We start from the raw sequence: 15,084 nt of genomic DNA, 5'->3' as shown, positions 1-15,084 counted from the left end.
AAGCATATCATCCACACAGAGCACTAAAATCAGCAAATCTGTCCCACTCTGTAGGGCTGTCCTGAAAGCCAAGTGTGAGTAAATGAGCATGAATCCTGGAATACCAAGCCCGAGGTACCTGCTTCAATCCATAGAGGGATTTCTTTAAGCGGCATACCTTGCTTTTAGAACCTTCAACCTCAAAGCCAGGAGGTTGGGAAACATAGACCTCTTCTTGCAAATGCCCATGAAGGAAAGCTGTCTTGATATCAAGCTGATGTACCTCCCAATGAAAGTGGGCAGCAAAGGCAATAACAATGCGAATAGTAGTGATCCTAGAAGTGGGGGCAAAAGTCTCCTCAAAGTCAATGCCTTGCTGTTGAGCATAGCCCTTAGCAACAAGACGAGCTTTGTAATGGTCCATTGAACCATTAGCTTTCCGTTTAATCTTGTAAACCCACTTAGTTCCAATGGCATTCTTGCCAGGAGGTAAGTCACATAACTCCCAACTGTTATTTTGATAGATAGAATCCAGTTCAGCTTGCATAACCTTCAACCAACAATCATTCTGAAAGGCATCCTTATGGTATAATGGCTCTTCATTGCATGCTGTAGCAACCAATGCACAAGCAACCAAATTAGCATGCTCTTTCCAGACAACTGCTCTAGTACGGGCTGGCAGAGGAGTATCATGTTTGTTGTCTTTGAATGTGTCAAGGAGCCAATGGGGGACCTTTCTAGGCTCCTGTATTTCAGCTCTTTCCTGGTCAAGAGCCCTACGCATAATGTCCTGATCAAGCTGAGGCATATCAAGCTGTAAATAAGGCTGAATATCATGCTGCACATGTGGCTGCGAATGACCAACAGATGGAGGAGAAGCAACCTCAAATGTGACATCATCATGAGCATCTAACGGAAACAAAGGCATCAAGCTGTCAAAGAGATCTGGGGCAATAACAACAAGCTGTATTTTACAGTCCAGCAAAGGCATGGTGGAGGATTCATCAAATACAACATCCATACTAACAAAACACTTGCCCGTGCGAGGCTGGTAAAGCTTGGAGCCCTTGCTCTCTGAGCTATACCCAATAAAAATACATTTGACAGCTTTATCATCCAACTTGGTGCATGTCTGAGAAGGCACATGGGCATATGCCAAGCATCCAAAAGTCCTCAGGTGAGAAATCCAAGGCTTATGACCTATCCAAGCCTCATAAGGTGTGATGGTCTTCAATGCCTTTGTGAGACATCTGTTCAAGATGTAATTAGCACACATAACGGCATCCAACCACAACTTGTTAGGCCAGTGCTTGCCTTTCAACATAAACCCAGCCTCTCCATCATCACTGATCTATTCTTGTGCTCAGCTATAGGATTCTATTGAGTTCCACAGGAGGCCAAAAAAACAACAAACTCCTTTGAGATATATTCACCCCCCCTATCTGTATTAAGGTGAGCAATTTGCAGCCCACTCTCAGAGAGAGAGAGAGAGAGAGAGCATGTAAAATTTTGGCACATGCGAACTCAAACCTGAGTCAACAGATTTTGCCGTAAAATTCATGTTGTAGCTATGTTCTTCCCAATGAATAACACAACATGAAATGTGTATCCAGTGTCACAAGAAACATTTCTAGAAACGCGTTTTGAGAAATTTTGCCAGACGTTTCATCTAGAAACGGTTTTAAAAATTGTATTTTATATAAATTATATATCAAACATAAATAATAATCTCCAGATTCTCTCTCGCTCTCTGTTAAAAGAGCTTTCAGATACACACATACATACTAAGCACTCTCAAAAGAGTCAAACGCTATAACAGTCTGGCACCAAGGTGTTTCGCCCTTTTCAGCGAAACGTTTCGCCTAGAAACGTTTCTACACGTTTCGCCTAGGCAAATCGCGTTTTCTTGTTACACTGTGTGTATCATACGTTATTTCTACCAAAATGCATGTATAAAGCTAGGAAGGAAAACACAAGAACAGGAAATACACAGCTAAAGACTGCATGTCATGGACACTAGCATTCAGATCCTAATTTTCAGAACAACTGCTCAGACAATCAATATGCTTTGAAAACTAGTCCAAATGCATGTTATAAAGGAATACTTTTATGATCAGACAAACAGAACCCTCTTTAAGAAATAGATGACAGATGCAAAATCAAACCACCGTCTGCAATTTTGGCTTAAATTCGCATGCATCATACGTTGTTCCTACCAAAGGGCCCATATACAGTAAGAAATGGAGAGAAACACCGGAATAGGACATACATATGGTCATAAACAATAGCATTCACATCTTGACGTTAGTATGACTACTGAGACAGTCAAATTGAGCCCAGATCTCATGCAGATGAACGTTATCTCTTGTTTTATGATCAGGCAAATAAAACTGTTCTTAAGAACGTATGAATTAATTTACAGTTGTATAATTTCTTTTACAGTAATAAAAAATGGAACTTACTTGGTGCAGTACAACTGGCCCATCCTCCATGGTTTTGTATTTTGTAACACCCTCCATAGACTGAAAATTTCAAAATCAAGCCTTACTGCACCCCACTTCAATAAGTAATAAAAAACAAATCTGCCCTTATCTTGACATATTCATTAAGGTACAAACTTTAAAGAACAACTGAATTTTCGACTGAATCAACTTACCCAAGCTGAGGATATCCCCGGAAACAAACCACAACAGATGATTGCTTTTAGAAGGTCAGAATCCCTGCTGTGTTGGTTACAGTAATCACGAACTGGATCTACAAATCCTGCCTGTCTTAGCAAGCTTTCAAATTGCCTGCGAAGGGAATGCATAGCCTGTAATGTTGAAAAGGAGAGAAAATTCTTCCAACAATAATCAACTCCATTTCCAGTGCTCATTGCTTCTTGCCACCCATCATAAGCACGTACAATGGCAATATGATCACTGCAGTCATTTTTGCCAAACTTAAGTCTTGCCTCTTCTGCAACCTGCAAGAAGCAAATAGAAAGACAATAATCCATTTGAAGTTGCTAAATCGTATTCAAATACTACAGGGACCAGGGTTTAAGCTGTGTCACAGAGAAAAATGCATAAATGTACTTCTTGTCTCACGAGCTTTACTAAAATTCAGCATTTATATGGCAAACTAACATGGCAGACCTACATCTTATCAGACTTTTAGGATATCTTGTATCCAGAAACATGAGAACATATTTTCAGAATACAGAACTGCCATGCCACTTTGCCACATAAATGTTGGTTTTTTGAAGTTGTAAAGCTCTTTCTGGATATCTTATAACCAGAAAGAGCTTTACAACTTCTAGGATAGCTTATATCCAAAAGTTGGACACAAGTGCGACAAGGGAAGTCAAAATAGCTCACCAACAAATCAGCCTACAAACAGTGAAAGAAAGAAAGAAAGATATATTAACGTCCACGGGAGACCTCACGGGCCTATGGGACAAAGTGCACATAAAAGCGAACTCATACAAGCCTCAATGGGTTGAAGCAAAGGGTACGCTAGGACCCTTGCTGAGTACTAGTCTATGCTAACAGAATCATAATCATAATCATAATCGTATCAATCAAACTATCCAGGCACTGGGACGAAACCAAAGCCTGGTACAGTGATGGCTCTCTGGTGGGCTGCGAAAATGTCTCGTATTTGCGTCTGTCGAGCTGTCTCGCGCTGCGGTGGGAGGCGGGTCTCCTCGCTCTTTGGACTCTCTAGGCTATGTCTAGAGTGTTAAATACACAGCGCAGCGAAACAGAAACTGAACAAAGAATAGAGAGTACACAAGAGACACCGCCGAGCTACCTCTTCGCTAGTCTTTTGTATCCCAGCACCAGCCATCTGGTCACACAGATTTTTGATTCGGGTTATGAACGCCTCCGCTGTCTCTCCTTCATTAAACTTCTCAGCTGTGAGCTGATTCTCCAGGTTATAGATCCTTGTCTGATTCCGCGTCTCATACTGACTCTTCAATATGTTACAGGCCACAGTTGCCTTAGATGTATGCTGAATCAAGGTCAAAACACTATCAGTAGTACTTGTAACCAGGGCACACAAAGCATCTGTGTTCCTGCATTTCCAAGCTCATAGAAGGATGGGATTAGGACGTATCGTACTCCCCGGATTTGCTAGGTCGGGGGTTCCTTGTGGTTCTGGGTCAATCCCCAGTACTATCTCCAGAAGCTCATATGAATCCAGAATAGCAGTAATTTTAAACTTCCACAGAGTGTAGTTCGTACCATCTAGCTTGCCTTCAGTGAAGGCTGGTGGTCGGATCCTCGACGCCTGAATTGTTGGTGCAACTGGTGCAGCTCCAGCTGCTGAACTCGAGCCGCTTCCTGTTGCCATCACTCCGTATGCTATTGAAGCCCTCGCCTCTCTTCTACTCTTAGATCCTTAGAGCCACCTAGGCTCTGATACCATGTTAAATTACACAGCGCAACGGAACAGAAACTGAACAAAGAATAGAGAGTACACAACAAACTGAAGATGGAACAAAATTTTCCTTCAATACTGATGTAGTACAGATGATGGCTCCGTCCACCCGTACGCTCCCACAATGTAGCTTAGATGGCGATCTAGACAGATACTAGGTGAAGAGCTACTAGTTGGAAGATCTCTGCTGGAAGATCTAATCTGGTACAATGGACTAGGAAGGTTGCCTCTTTATAGCTATGAGGGCGGTAGTCGGATCAACGTAGTCGGTGGAACCAACCAGTCAACCTAGTCGGTGGAACCGACTAGTCGTCCATGGAATATTTCCTATACCGCCGCCTCGGGGTCTCTCACCGCCGAACCCCCACCAAGGGGACTGGCCCCCCTGGGCTTCTCCTCATATAAGGGCCTTACAACTTGAGCACCTTGGACCACTGGTGGTTACCAGAAGGGTGGGGCATTGAGCATATCTAACATAGAGTGACCCTCATCTCTGTCGGTCTACCCTGAGGAAAGTTGTGATAGGTCGGACCTCAATAGAGTTTACTCTAGGGGGCTCTCTGTCGCACACATGGTCTTTGCGCCCCTCTCTCGGTGGTACTGTGCCGGCTGCTCATCCTGTCTGCTCTCATATCGACTAGCTCCTCTTCCTCCACTCCATTGTGTCCGAGGGCTGACTCAAATGTATAGAAACATGTGACCATCCCTGCTACTCTCTGATCTGTCGTAGAAGTGCCTCCCTATGTCGCCGCATCTCCATCAAATAAGGCCCGATACAGACCTAGTCATGGAAATGGATCAGTCGTGACAAAGAACCGAAGCCACTCCCCTCTAGGTAGAGACAATGCTAGCGTCCCCGAATCTCATAGTAGGCTAGGCAAACACAGAGAAAATGCTCCTCTGTCTCAACCGCCCCTAGCATACATAGCGTGCAAACCCGCTGCTCTCCCTGCCTCAATCCTCAACTGATGGGATGAAACTCACATCTGACCAATGGCAATCCTCAAAGCATAAGATACTCCTCTATCCTCGAGATACTAGGGTCTAATAATGAATCCCTCCTCTGATACTCTCAGGAAGTGGTCGCAATAAAACTCGGTCTTGGTGGGGAGCTCCTGGTCCTCCCCCCAAGTTCGGGATGTGTGAAGCTGGAGGAGGTCTAACAGTATGATACGGTTGATCTCATCTCACGGGATCGACTCAGAAGGTGCATCCATGATGTACTAAAAGGGGGGGAAGCCTATCCATTTGGATACCGTGCCTGGCAAGCCATGTAGATATGCGTGCATACCATGTGTCTGCCCCGCTCTCTACGAGTCGTTTGGATGACTCTAGGGCCAACCTCAAAAGTCTCCAACAGGGTAAGTCCCACACTTTGGGGATGAAAGTCACTGTCTGAAAGATGGCATCAACCTGGAGAGGTGTCATGGCGAACTTGCATGTACTATCTCATGTGGAACTAAGGGCTTACATGGATCATCTTGGATCCCATCATCACCTGTAGCCGCTCCAAGCTCCTCCAGTCTCTCCTCTGTTGCATATATGACAGTCGGCCGCACTAGTGTGTCGAAAAGCCAGCCCTTCGTCGGTGGATCCTAGAAGTGCACCTGGAAACACTGTCGCTCTAGTCTAGCCAAAGCACTACGCCCTCGTGTGAGTCGTGCCTGGGCTACATGTTTCATCGTGAAGATGGGTCCTGTGAAGACTGCTCCCAAATATGTGTATGACTACACTATCTCCACTGGTTCACCACGATAGGTGAAAGTGAGTCGGTTAGTCATTGCTCGTGAGGTGTTGAAGTTCATAACCTTAGTTTTCCCAAGGTTGACCGTCAGATCTCTCTCTGCAAGACACCTCTAAAGTCTCCAGATCTCTCTGCAGCCCCTCCATTGAAGAGGATATAAGGACTATATCATCAGCATATAACAATATTTGTATGAGGAGATCCCCTAGTAATGAGCCCTCGCCACCGAGGCGATCTATGAAAGATGTGATCTCATCAATGTAGAGTCCAAAGAGAGTTGGTGAGAGATGGCAACCCTGCTTCACCCCAATGGTGCTCTCGACCCAATCCGATAGACCACCTGGGGCACGGACCCTACCTCTGACTAACTCATATAAGCTCATCACACCCCAAATCAGCATCTCTGGGTTCTTCATCGCCTGTAGTCTCCTGATCATGCGGGATCGTGGAACAGTGTCGAAGGCCTTTCGAAAGTCTACGAAGCATGTGTAGACTCTCTGATGTCTGGACCTCGCCTCCTCAATGATAGCCCTCAGAGTGAAAATGTGGTCTAGAGTAGAGTGCTACCTCCTGAATCTTGCCTGCCCTAGTGCTCGTTGCCCCCGTGCCTCTGTATGACTGCTGATCTCTCTCTCTAGTACCGATCCATAGATCTTGGCTAGTGTGTGGCCAATCATAAGAGTGCAATAGTTCCCGGTGTGCATGAGGTCTCCTGCTTTGTGTATCGGTACGATAGTAGTGGTGCTCCATGCTAGTGGGAAGCCGTTACAAACTCCAAGGTTAAACGTGCAAGGATCGGTGCTAGGACCTCCTGCCCATGTGCGAAGTGCTCTGTCCGAAGGCCTTCGTGATCTTGTGCTTTCCGGTTGTGGAGCCGGCGAAGTGCAGCCCGTTGTGGAGCCGGCGAAGTGCAGCTGGTTGTGGAGCCGGCGAAGTGCAATCAGGACTGACAAAGCATAAAAGCTATAATTGTTGCAAAATAGCTTCTGTTTTGTTCCAATAATCATTTATGTATTGAGCCATGTCATGTTTGCAAGAAGAAATCTCAATTCACAGATGATGCTACCAGATATTGTGTAAAGACTTAGGAATGGCATCATCATTACTTGCTTTAAGAGGCAAGAAAGCTTGAAGAAGTTAATTTGCATTCAAACTATGGATACATTAAGGAATTGGCCTCCTAGTCCAAGGCCCTGCCATTATGTAATATTCTATTCTCCAAGCCTTGAACATTCTAGCCATGTGACATTCATATCTGCCTTGTGGTCCAAGAGCTTCCCATCACAGTAAAGTTCTTGCCCTGTTTTGTCCGGACTTATGAGGGCTTTAAGTCTATAGCCTCAATAAACCTTGTGTTAATTTGTAACGTTTGTGCAATACAGATTTGATTTGTAAGACAATGCATTGCGGTTAACTTTATAAAAGCATCCTTGGTTAGATTGTTGATGAACTTTCCAGCTTTGGTGCCTCTTCATGAATAGCTTGGAGCCACAAGCTCAGGGAGAGCTGCATCAATGCAAAACCTATAAGATGATCTCGAAAGCTGGCCCATGGCCATCCGTACTGCATTAATAGATGAATCTGCAAGTATTCTGGTGGCTGAATGAAACCGTCCTCACTGAGATGGAGGAAATGATCCCTGCAGAAGGCCATCTTAGTGGCACGCACGCAGCTGCGTCGGAGAGACGCATGTCTGCTGAATGTAAACCTGCCAAAGATTAGCCCTGATAACAGTAGATGCGTCCAGGGACTATTGATATGGAGGGACATGATCACTATACATGCCTCATGCATGGAACCATCTGGTGGCCTGTGAATACCAACATGGCAACAACTCGTATCTCCATCGGCTGCTAGCTACATAGAGGATGAGAGGGCTCTCCATTGTAGCTGTTGTTTGCTCATCTCTGTCTTGCCGTATGCCTGGACCCTATCCAAGTATGTGATGATCTAGAATGAGAGGTCTATATGCATGGGACCGGCTGCAAACTCAGCTGATATGATGTCATGTGGTGTGCAACTCTTCCCGTCCATCATACAAGAGAGCATAACTGAATCTCTGGTTCCCAAAGCATCAAAATCTCTCAAGATACAAGGACACACATTCCCCCCAAACGTTGGCACCCCTTGCGGTATTTATTAAATATTTAACACTCATTTGAAGCCAAGCAGCTGATTACAAAGGGCACTAGGAAGCTGCACCACAGGCAAACCAATGCTCGCATACTCCCCGTCCAACCCACCCTGTAATTCCCTGCTCAACTCCAAATGGAGAAATGGCATCCAATTACTAGACAACCCTATGTCCTCAGCCAACCAAAGCATGCAACAGAGACCCCAAAAGCATCCATTGTCTGTGCCACACCTGCAATTGCACAACCAAGTGCCCAACCAGCTAGACACGGCTGCACAACTACAAGACAGCTCCCACACAGCTAGATTCTGGTGCAATCAAACCAAATCGCTATACCAAAACAGGTCAAAATCAACCTGGAGCCTTCCTAGCCACAAACCACTGCATAAATCCACCTTCCCCGCAAGGAATCAATTCCAAATGCAATAACCAGCCAACAACAAGTCCAGGAATGGAAAAAGCAGGCAAAGAGAAGCCTTCCTTCGCCAACAATCCTCTGAAAACAGGTCACCGGGGTGGAAAACCCTAAATCCAGCGAGAAACAGTAGATCCAGCTCTGGCCTAAGCTAGAAACAGCTTAGGAGAAGTATTCCAAGCCTGGAGAACCAAAAAACCAGCAACAACAGCCCAAAAAGCAAGCAGAAAACAGGTCAAAATCCCTGTAGACAGCTCCTGTTCAGCCAGAAACAATTCGCAACACCTGGTAGCAGCTCTTGGACAACCTGAAGGCAGATCACGCACCTGTAGCAGCTCTTGGCAAGCCCGACCAGCACCTAGCAGCCTCCTCGTCACAAAGCCTCTAACTACGTACTGCACGCCTCCCCCCCCCCGCCCCCCCCTCCCCATCTCTCCTTCTCTGCCTACCCTGCTGGTTCGCATGCCACACGCTGCCAGGTCGCCTTGAAGGGGGGGCACTTCCCGTGAACCCACCCCCCTCGTAGTTTGTTTGACACAGCCCACTGTACGGGCTGTGGCCGCCACTCAGGCCTTGGTTCTTGCAATCAGCTAAATGCTGCTGCTCTATCCCTTGCTCTTCATACAAGTTCATTTTCTTCGGATCAATGAATTGGGATGGTGGCAGATAGGACAGAGTGTTTTAAAATGCCCAACTTCTATCCCGTGGGACAGAATCAACACAGCTAAACAAAGGAAGCCATAAAAACGTGCAGCAACAGCTTTAGCCAATCAGCAAGACCTAGGAAATTTCACCCTCAAGCTCTGGCATACTAAAACTTAGAAATCGCTTATGCTTGCTCAAACAACATCCTTTTTTATTCCATACCAAAACCCTTACCACAAAATGCATTCAGACGATGCTACTTATTGAAGCTTGATTTCAATGACAGGAACAAATACACATCAACAAAAGGGCCAGCAGCTCAAATGCCCACATAAATTTCTTTGTCATTGCTAGGCGTATTAGATATAAAAACCACCAGTTCTCAATTTCCACAGAAAGCTAAACATCTTTCTTTACTAGTGGCATCAGAATGAAATTCGCAAGTTGCTCCATGTCAAGTCAAAAGCACTCACAGTTTTCTTGTCCATGGGTAGCATGAAAGGATCCCTGACAGCAAGGCCTGCTGCAATTGTCAATACTGGGTCAAGGCACGAAAATATGGAGCCCATAATTAGCATTTTACCTATCCTTGGCTCCACAGGGAGCTTTGAAAGCTGAAGACCTGGAAAAACAGAGAGCATAACTTTTCAGATTTTTCAGCTTGATTTTTGGTGCTGCCTTGTCAAATGAGGCAGGCAAAAGATTGGCAAATGCATACGATTTTCCTATAGTTGATTTCTACAGATTACTTTAAAGCCATCTCTTTCCGACCATCAAGCAAGGAAGCCTTTTTCACGATTGCCATGAACTCCAACCAGCTTATGTCTATGAAAGGGATAGGAAACAGAAACAGACTTGAGATTGAAATAAGCTAAATTGCTTGAATAAACCCAGCATGTCCCTATCAACATCAAGGCTGTCAAGTGTTCGCTTTATGTACTCCTTAAGCTTCTTTCAAGTCGTGGCTAAGAGTGTTTAAAACTGAGTGAAGAACTATACATTAGTCCATTATTGACCTTGGGGCAATTTGGTGGTTAGGATTATTAATAGGCTCCTAGAGTGATAGTTAGACCTTAAAAGCTAGGTAGACTATCCCATGCATCACGTCACTAGCGTCAACATAGATTTTTAAGGGGCAACATGAGGCTCGATAACCCACTTACATCCACCAGGAATGAAGAGGATGATGTGGTGCCATTCTACTTGGTTAGTCGTAGGAGGACTTGCCACATGTCACATGGGCATGCATTCACCACTCTGCTCACTCTAGGGCAGCAAATCAGGTATTAGCATTTCAGGGTTTGCTATGTATGGTTCATGGCATGTGAGCAGCCTCTAGTTGCTGCTTCTTTCAGTTGTGAATTTCTACCAGTGATTGGCGTTTCTATTTGCAGCAATTCATTTTCATTATGTGATTACTATTCAAGTGATTCCAAGCATGGAGCAGCTGCATTATAAAGAAGTCAAGTTTAGCACGCTCAAAGTGGTCTTCTCATTTAGAAAGAGTCAACATCATTTATCCAACTCAGAAGGACAACAGGGTCATGACTACCTTTTACTTGAATCTATGCACCGTCTCTTATTGGTCATTATATTGTTTCTCTTTTAAAACAACCCTTTTATTGATACACAAAGAGCACCAAATGTTGATCGATAAAGGAACCCAAGAGAACGATAGAGAAAGAAAGCTATCTGCAAGAAACGAGGCTGGAGGAGCGTAATGCCAGGATATTTGAGGAGCAGGAAAAAATCAGATCTTTAAATGCAGAGAAAAGCCTTATAATAGGCCCGAGCAGCCCGAGAATACGGTGACAAAGATCCTGCATACTGAAAAAGGGATTGGAAAAGATTCAACTACACGCCCACAAAACCATGTGAAAGATCATCACGAGAACAAATTGTGTTCAAGATATGCCAATCTGCCAGATTGCCAATCTCCCACACTGGGTAAAGAAGGAAGCAGAGATTGAGGCCCCTCTCGTTGAGGGAAGTTTGTAGAGACTCTGGTTGTGTGGCAGTGGTCCCCTCCTGCACTTACCATGGAACCAAAGTGAGTGGAGATGGACTAATTTAGTAATTCCATGGAGGAAACTACCAGTTTTCAACTAAACTGTCCCGAATCCCAGGAGAACAGTCATTAGGAATACAAAATGGTCTCCCACTAAGGAAGCATTTGGGGAGAGATTTGACATCCCTTCCACTTTAGACTTAATTTTGGAGATGTTTATGGAGCTGTCATATAAGAGAACTTTTCACGTTTTTCTAGCTCTTCCAGCACAAAGGAAAGGCTATGAACATTTGGAGAGGGCACATGATGCATTTTGAATATGTTCAGCACAGCCTTTGGAGGAAAAGTCCAGAGATCTAGCAAGGCATTGCTTTTCTGCTTGGAAGGATTAGGACAATGACTTGTCTATCACTTAGGGATTGATACCCTCGCTTATACAATCTGGACCAGATTTCAAGGAGTAGACACAGATATTGCACTCTTACTCTTCAGGCGTCACACCTCCTACATTGACTCAGCATGGGAGATTATTGACAATTCTGACAGCCTGGCAAGTTTGAAAATCCAAGTGCATAGAATCCATTGATGCTTCTCAGACTTATCCATCCCAGTTTCTATGGTATGACATCATACAAATCCTCATGGCCACCCACAGAAAAATTCGAGGCTTTTCCCAAGCAGCTAGTGCTAGGAGAGTCTCTTTCATGAGAGAGTGGGACAATAGAGGACTTTTGTTTTCACACACACCCACAGGCCCTCATGGTGCTTTGATGCACCTGCCTACTGCTATGTTTTTATATTCAGCCAGATTCTTTGTAAGTATCCATTGGGATGTTTTGTTGATCACAGAAAGTTCCCGCTTGGCTTTGATGTATTTGGTTATATTAATAGAAGTATTTTTTGAAAGAAATTAACAAAAAAACTCTACCCAATCGTCCTCAAAGGACGTATGGCAACCATTTGTGTAATGCCTCTATCAAATTAACCCTCATTAGTTTGTACTAGTCTAGGATATGTACTATTAACTAACCTAGGTGTAATAGGTGTTAGCAAGCGCAGTTAAGCCTCAAAGGCTATTGACTATTGGTCTAATCCCGTATGAGCACAGCTCAGCCGAAATGTATCGAAAATCCATATGAATCTACGGATACAGCATTTCCAAACTCAGGCTTTGCAGCAATCAAAGGTTTGCCCTAGAGCAAGTATAGGATGAGGCCTAGGTCCCTTGGGGAGGACAGGATTATTCACGGTTAACCATGGCTATCCTGAGGAATACTTGGTTAATTAAAGCATGACCCTCATATTTAGGGTTGCATCCTAATTATAGGATGGTAGGATTATAAATATAAGCAGAGGGCTCACCGTTGAGTGATCCTAATAGCGTACTCACCCAAGCAGAGACTTGATCAGCCTTGGAGTGGATTGGCATCTAGTTGAGGGATCTCAAGGTCAGCCTCATATTTACAACCAATGGCTAGGTGGTGAGCCGCTTTTGGTTTCCTATGGGTTGTGCATGACTGCCTTTGAAGGTCATCCTCCTATTTAGAACATATGGCTGGGTGGTGAGCTGCTACTCCCCTCCTTATAGGTTGTGCATAAGAGTGTGTCCTCGATTGGTGGAACCCTCGATTCAAGGCTTCCATGTTGTTCTTTCTTCTCCTATGCAAGTTACGTTGTACAGCGGAGAGGTTCTTACTCAAGGTGTTCACTGCAAGTATGGAATTCGACAGCCTCCTATTGGCCAACGAAGATATCCAATGAAGTACATCAGAGAGGTAGAGCACCAGAGCCACATAAGAAGGAAGTAGCTCGCAACAGCCAATGTAATCTCATAATCTTGCTAAAGGGAATCAGAAATTGCCATGTGCAATGTCATGAATAGGGTCATCTAGTCTAAGGACCACTACAACATGACCTGGAAATGTAGACCCTGCAAGAAACCCAATCACTAACATAAAACAGCAAGTTATAATTCCACCAATAGAAATGAACTGAAATGCCAGGCATCACTCGCACAAAACTATCATGAACCAGGCCTAAATGAATAAACAAAAGCAAGAGAGAAATCACCTTATCCACCAAATTAAAGTCTCCACTATAATCCATGACTCGTATGAACAAAGACTATGTTGAAAAAACAATTGATGGGTAATTGGATGGCTAGGATCATTAAATGGCTTCTAGAGTAGCTGGTTATCTAAGTAGCATGTGATGATTTGATGTTACTGCCAAGGTTAGAGCTTTTTAAGAGGGACACAAGGTGGCATATGATACATGGGATGCATGCCACATGGCACCATTCTACTAGTCTCTACTAAATGGCTAGCTGTCCCAAAGCATTTAGTCACCACTACACCAACTTTACAAAAGCCAATCAGCTGAGACCTTTTGACTTGTGCATGTGATTAGGTGAGTTTTGATTGGCCACAATACCTTAGTGCCAACTTCTGTGTGAACCACAAGGTGGCTATTCCCACCTATCTCCTCACCCCTCAAGCTAGCGTTTTGCATGTAGCGTGTAGATTGATTGTGAGCACCTCTACTACATTTCCGATTTCTCCATCTCCAAGAGGATATCGTTGCCACTAATTGGCAATTTTCTCAATTTAGTAAATTCAGTGCATGCGCACAAAGGATTCAAGACCATTGAAGGACATGTGGCACTCCAAGGAGAGCCCACATATCAAGCATTGGGCTAGGTGAAGAGAAGAAGATGCAAGGGGCTCAAGGAAGTCCATGACACAGATCCAACACTGTTATGACAAACTTAAAGCCACCCATATTCAGTGAAGAAGAACGAGAAAGAAAGAGTTAATTAACAGTCTTTGGGGTCTATGAGACTAAAAGACATCTGATACACTGTTCCGAGAGTTGGAACCGCCTCACGGGCATCAACACTCATGATGAGTGCATAAAAAAAGTCCATAATCATGGCACCAATACATAAAGAGGAAAGCTCTCCAAGGCGAGACGTCGATCCTGAGAAGGGGGTGTCGCAATGTCAGGCTGTTGTGGTGACATAAAACTGGAACACTGGCAGCTGTCAGCATGCGTGGCCCATTGTGGCCTCCTGGCTATGGCCCTGCAGCAAACAAGTGCCACTATCACCCATGTGGGTTGTCTCTTTGGTCTAGTGAGCATGGAGGGAAGGTCCCCTAATCTAATCTATGATGGAACACTGGAGGATGTCGACATGCATAGCCCGCTGTGGTCTCCTGGCTATGGCCCTGTGGTGAACAAGCACCATTGTCACTCCTGTGAGTCGAGTGTCCGGTCTAGTGAGCATGGAGGGAAGGCCCCCTAATAGGATCTGTGCCTCGATCCACAGGCGAGTCTGTTGTATCTCTAGCATTGGTCCTCGCGTCCGCCGTCTCTATAAGTCCTACTGGTGTGCTATCTAGCTAGAAAAACTCAACGATCATGCTCTAAGAGGAGTCTGACTGTGTACCCTGACCTCGCCTCATGTCTAGAGCAACGACTCCTTGTGTCAAACGGCCTCACGAATGAAGGATACCAGGCATCTCTAATCTAGGTAGGAGAGGAGGCTGGATAGGGGTCTGAAACCATCCTTGAAGAGGCAGTAATAGCGACCTCTGATCTTATAGTACACCCTTTGACTCAATCTCCCAGTGATCACATAGAATGCAAATGCGACACTCTCTAGGTATACCATCTGCCCTATCACTTTCAATACGGAGGCGATGTGATGAAACGCAAAACTGTCCGATCAATAT

The 15,084-nt window shown here is 44.7% G+C and overlaps 1 protein-coding gene across 2 annotated transcripts in view; it reads right to left on the bottom strand.

Moving 5' to 3' along the window:
- Positions 1–15,084, bottom strand: part of LOC147892899 (DExH-box ATP-dependent RNA helicase DExH3-like) — a 68,235-nt gene that overhangs the window by 26,238 nt on the left and 26,913 nt on the right. For both annotated transcript variants that reach the window (XM_087387096.1, XM_087387097.1), the window contains exons 14-16: positions 9,816–9,964; positions 2,636–2,944; positions 2,442–2,501 (exon numbers count right to left, since the gene is read on the bottom strand). In XM_087387096.1, coding sequence (XP_087243222.1) covers positions 2,442–2,501; positions 2,636–2,944; positions 9,816–9,964 — 518 coding nt within the window. The remainder of the gene's footprint in view (positions 1–2,441; positions 2,502–2,635; positions 2,945–9,815; positions 9,965–15,084) is intronic.

The sequence above is a fragment of the Dipteris shenzhenensis genome, chromosome 16, assembly GCF_047967505.1.
Source record: "Dipteris shenzhenensis isolate YYH24624 ecotype China chromosome 16, Dip_SZ_1.0, whole genome shotgun sequence".
Taxonomy (NCBI): Eukaryota; Viridiplantae; Streptophyta; class Polypodiopsida; order Gleicheniales; family Dipteridaceae; genus Dipteris; species Dipteris shenzhenensis.
The sequence above is the reverse complement of the archived record's forward strand: the minus strand, read 5'-3'. Positions and strand labels throughout refer to the sequence as shown.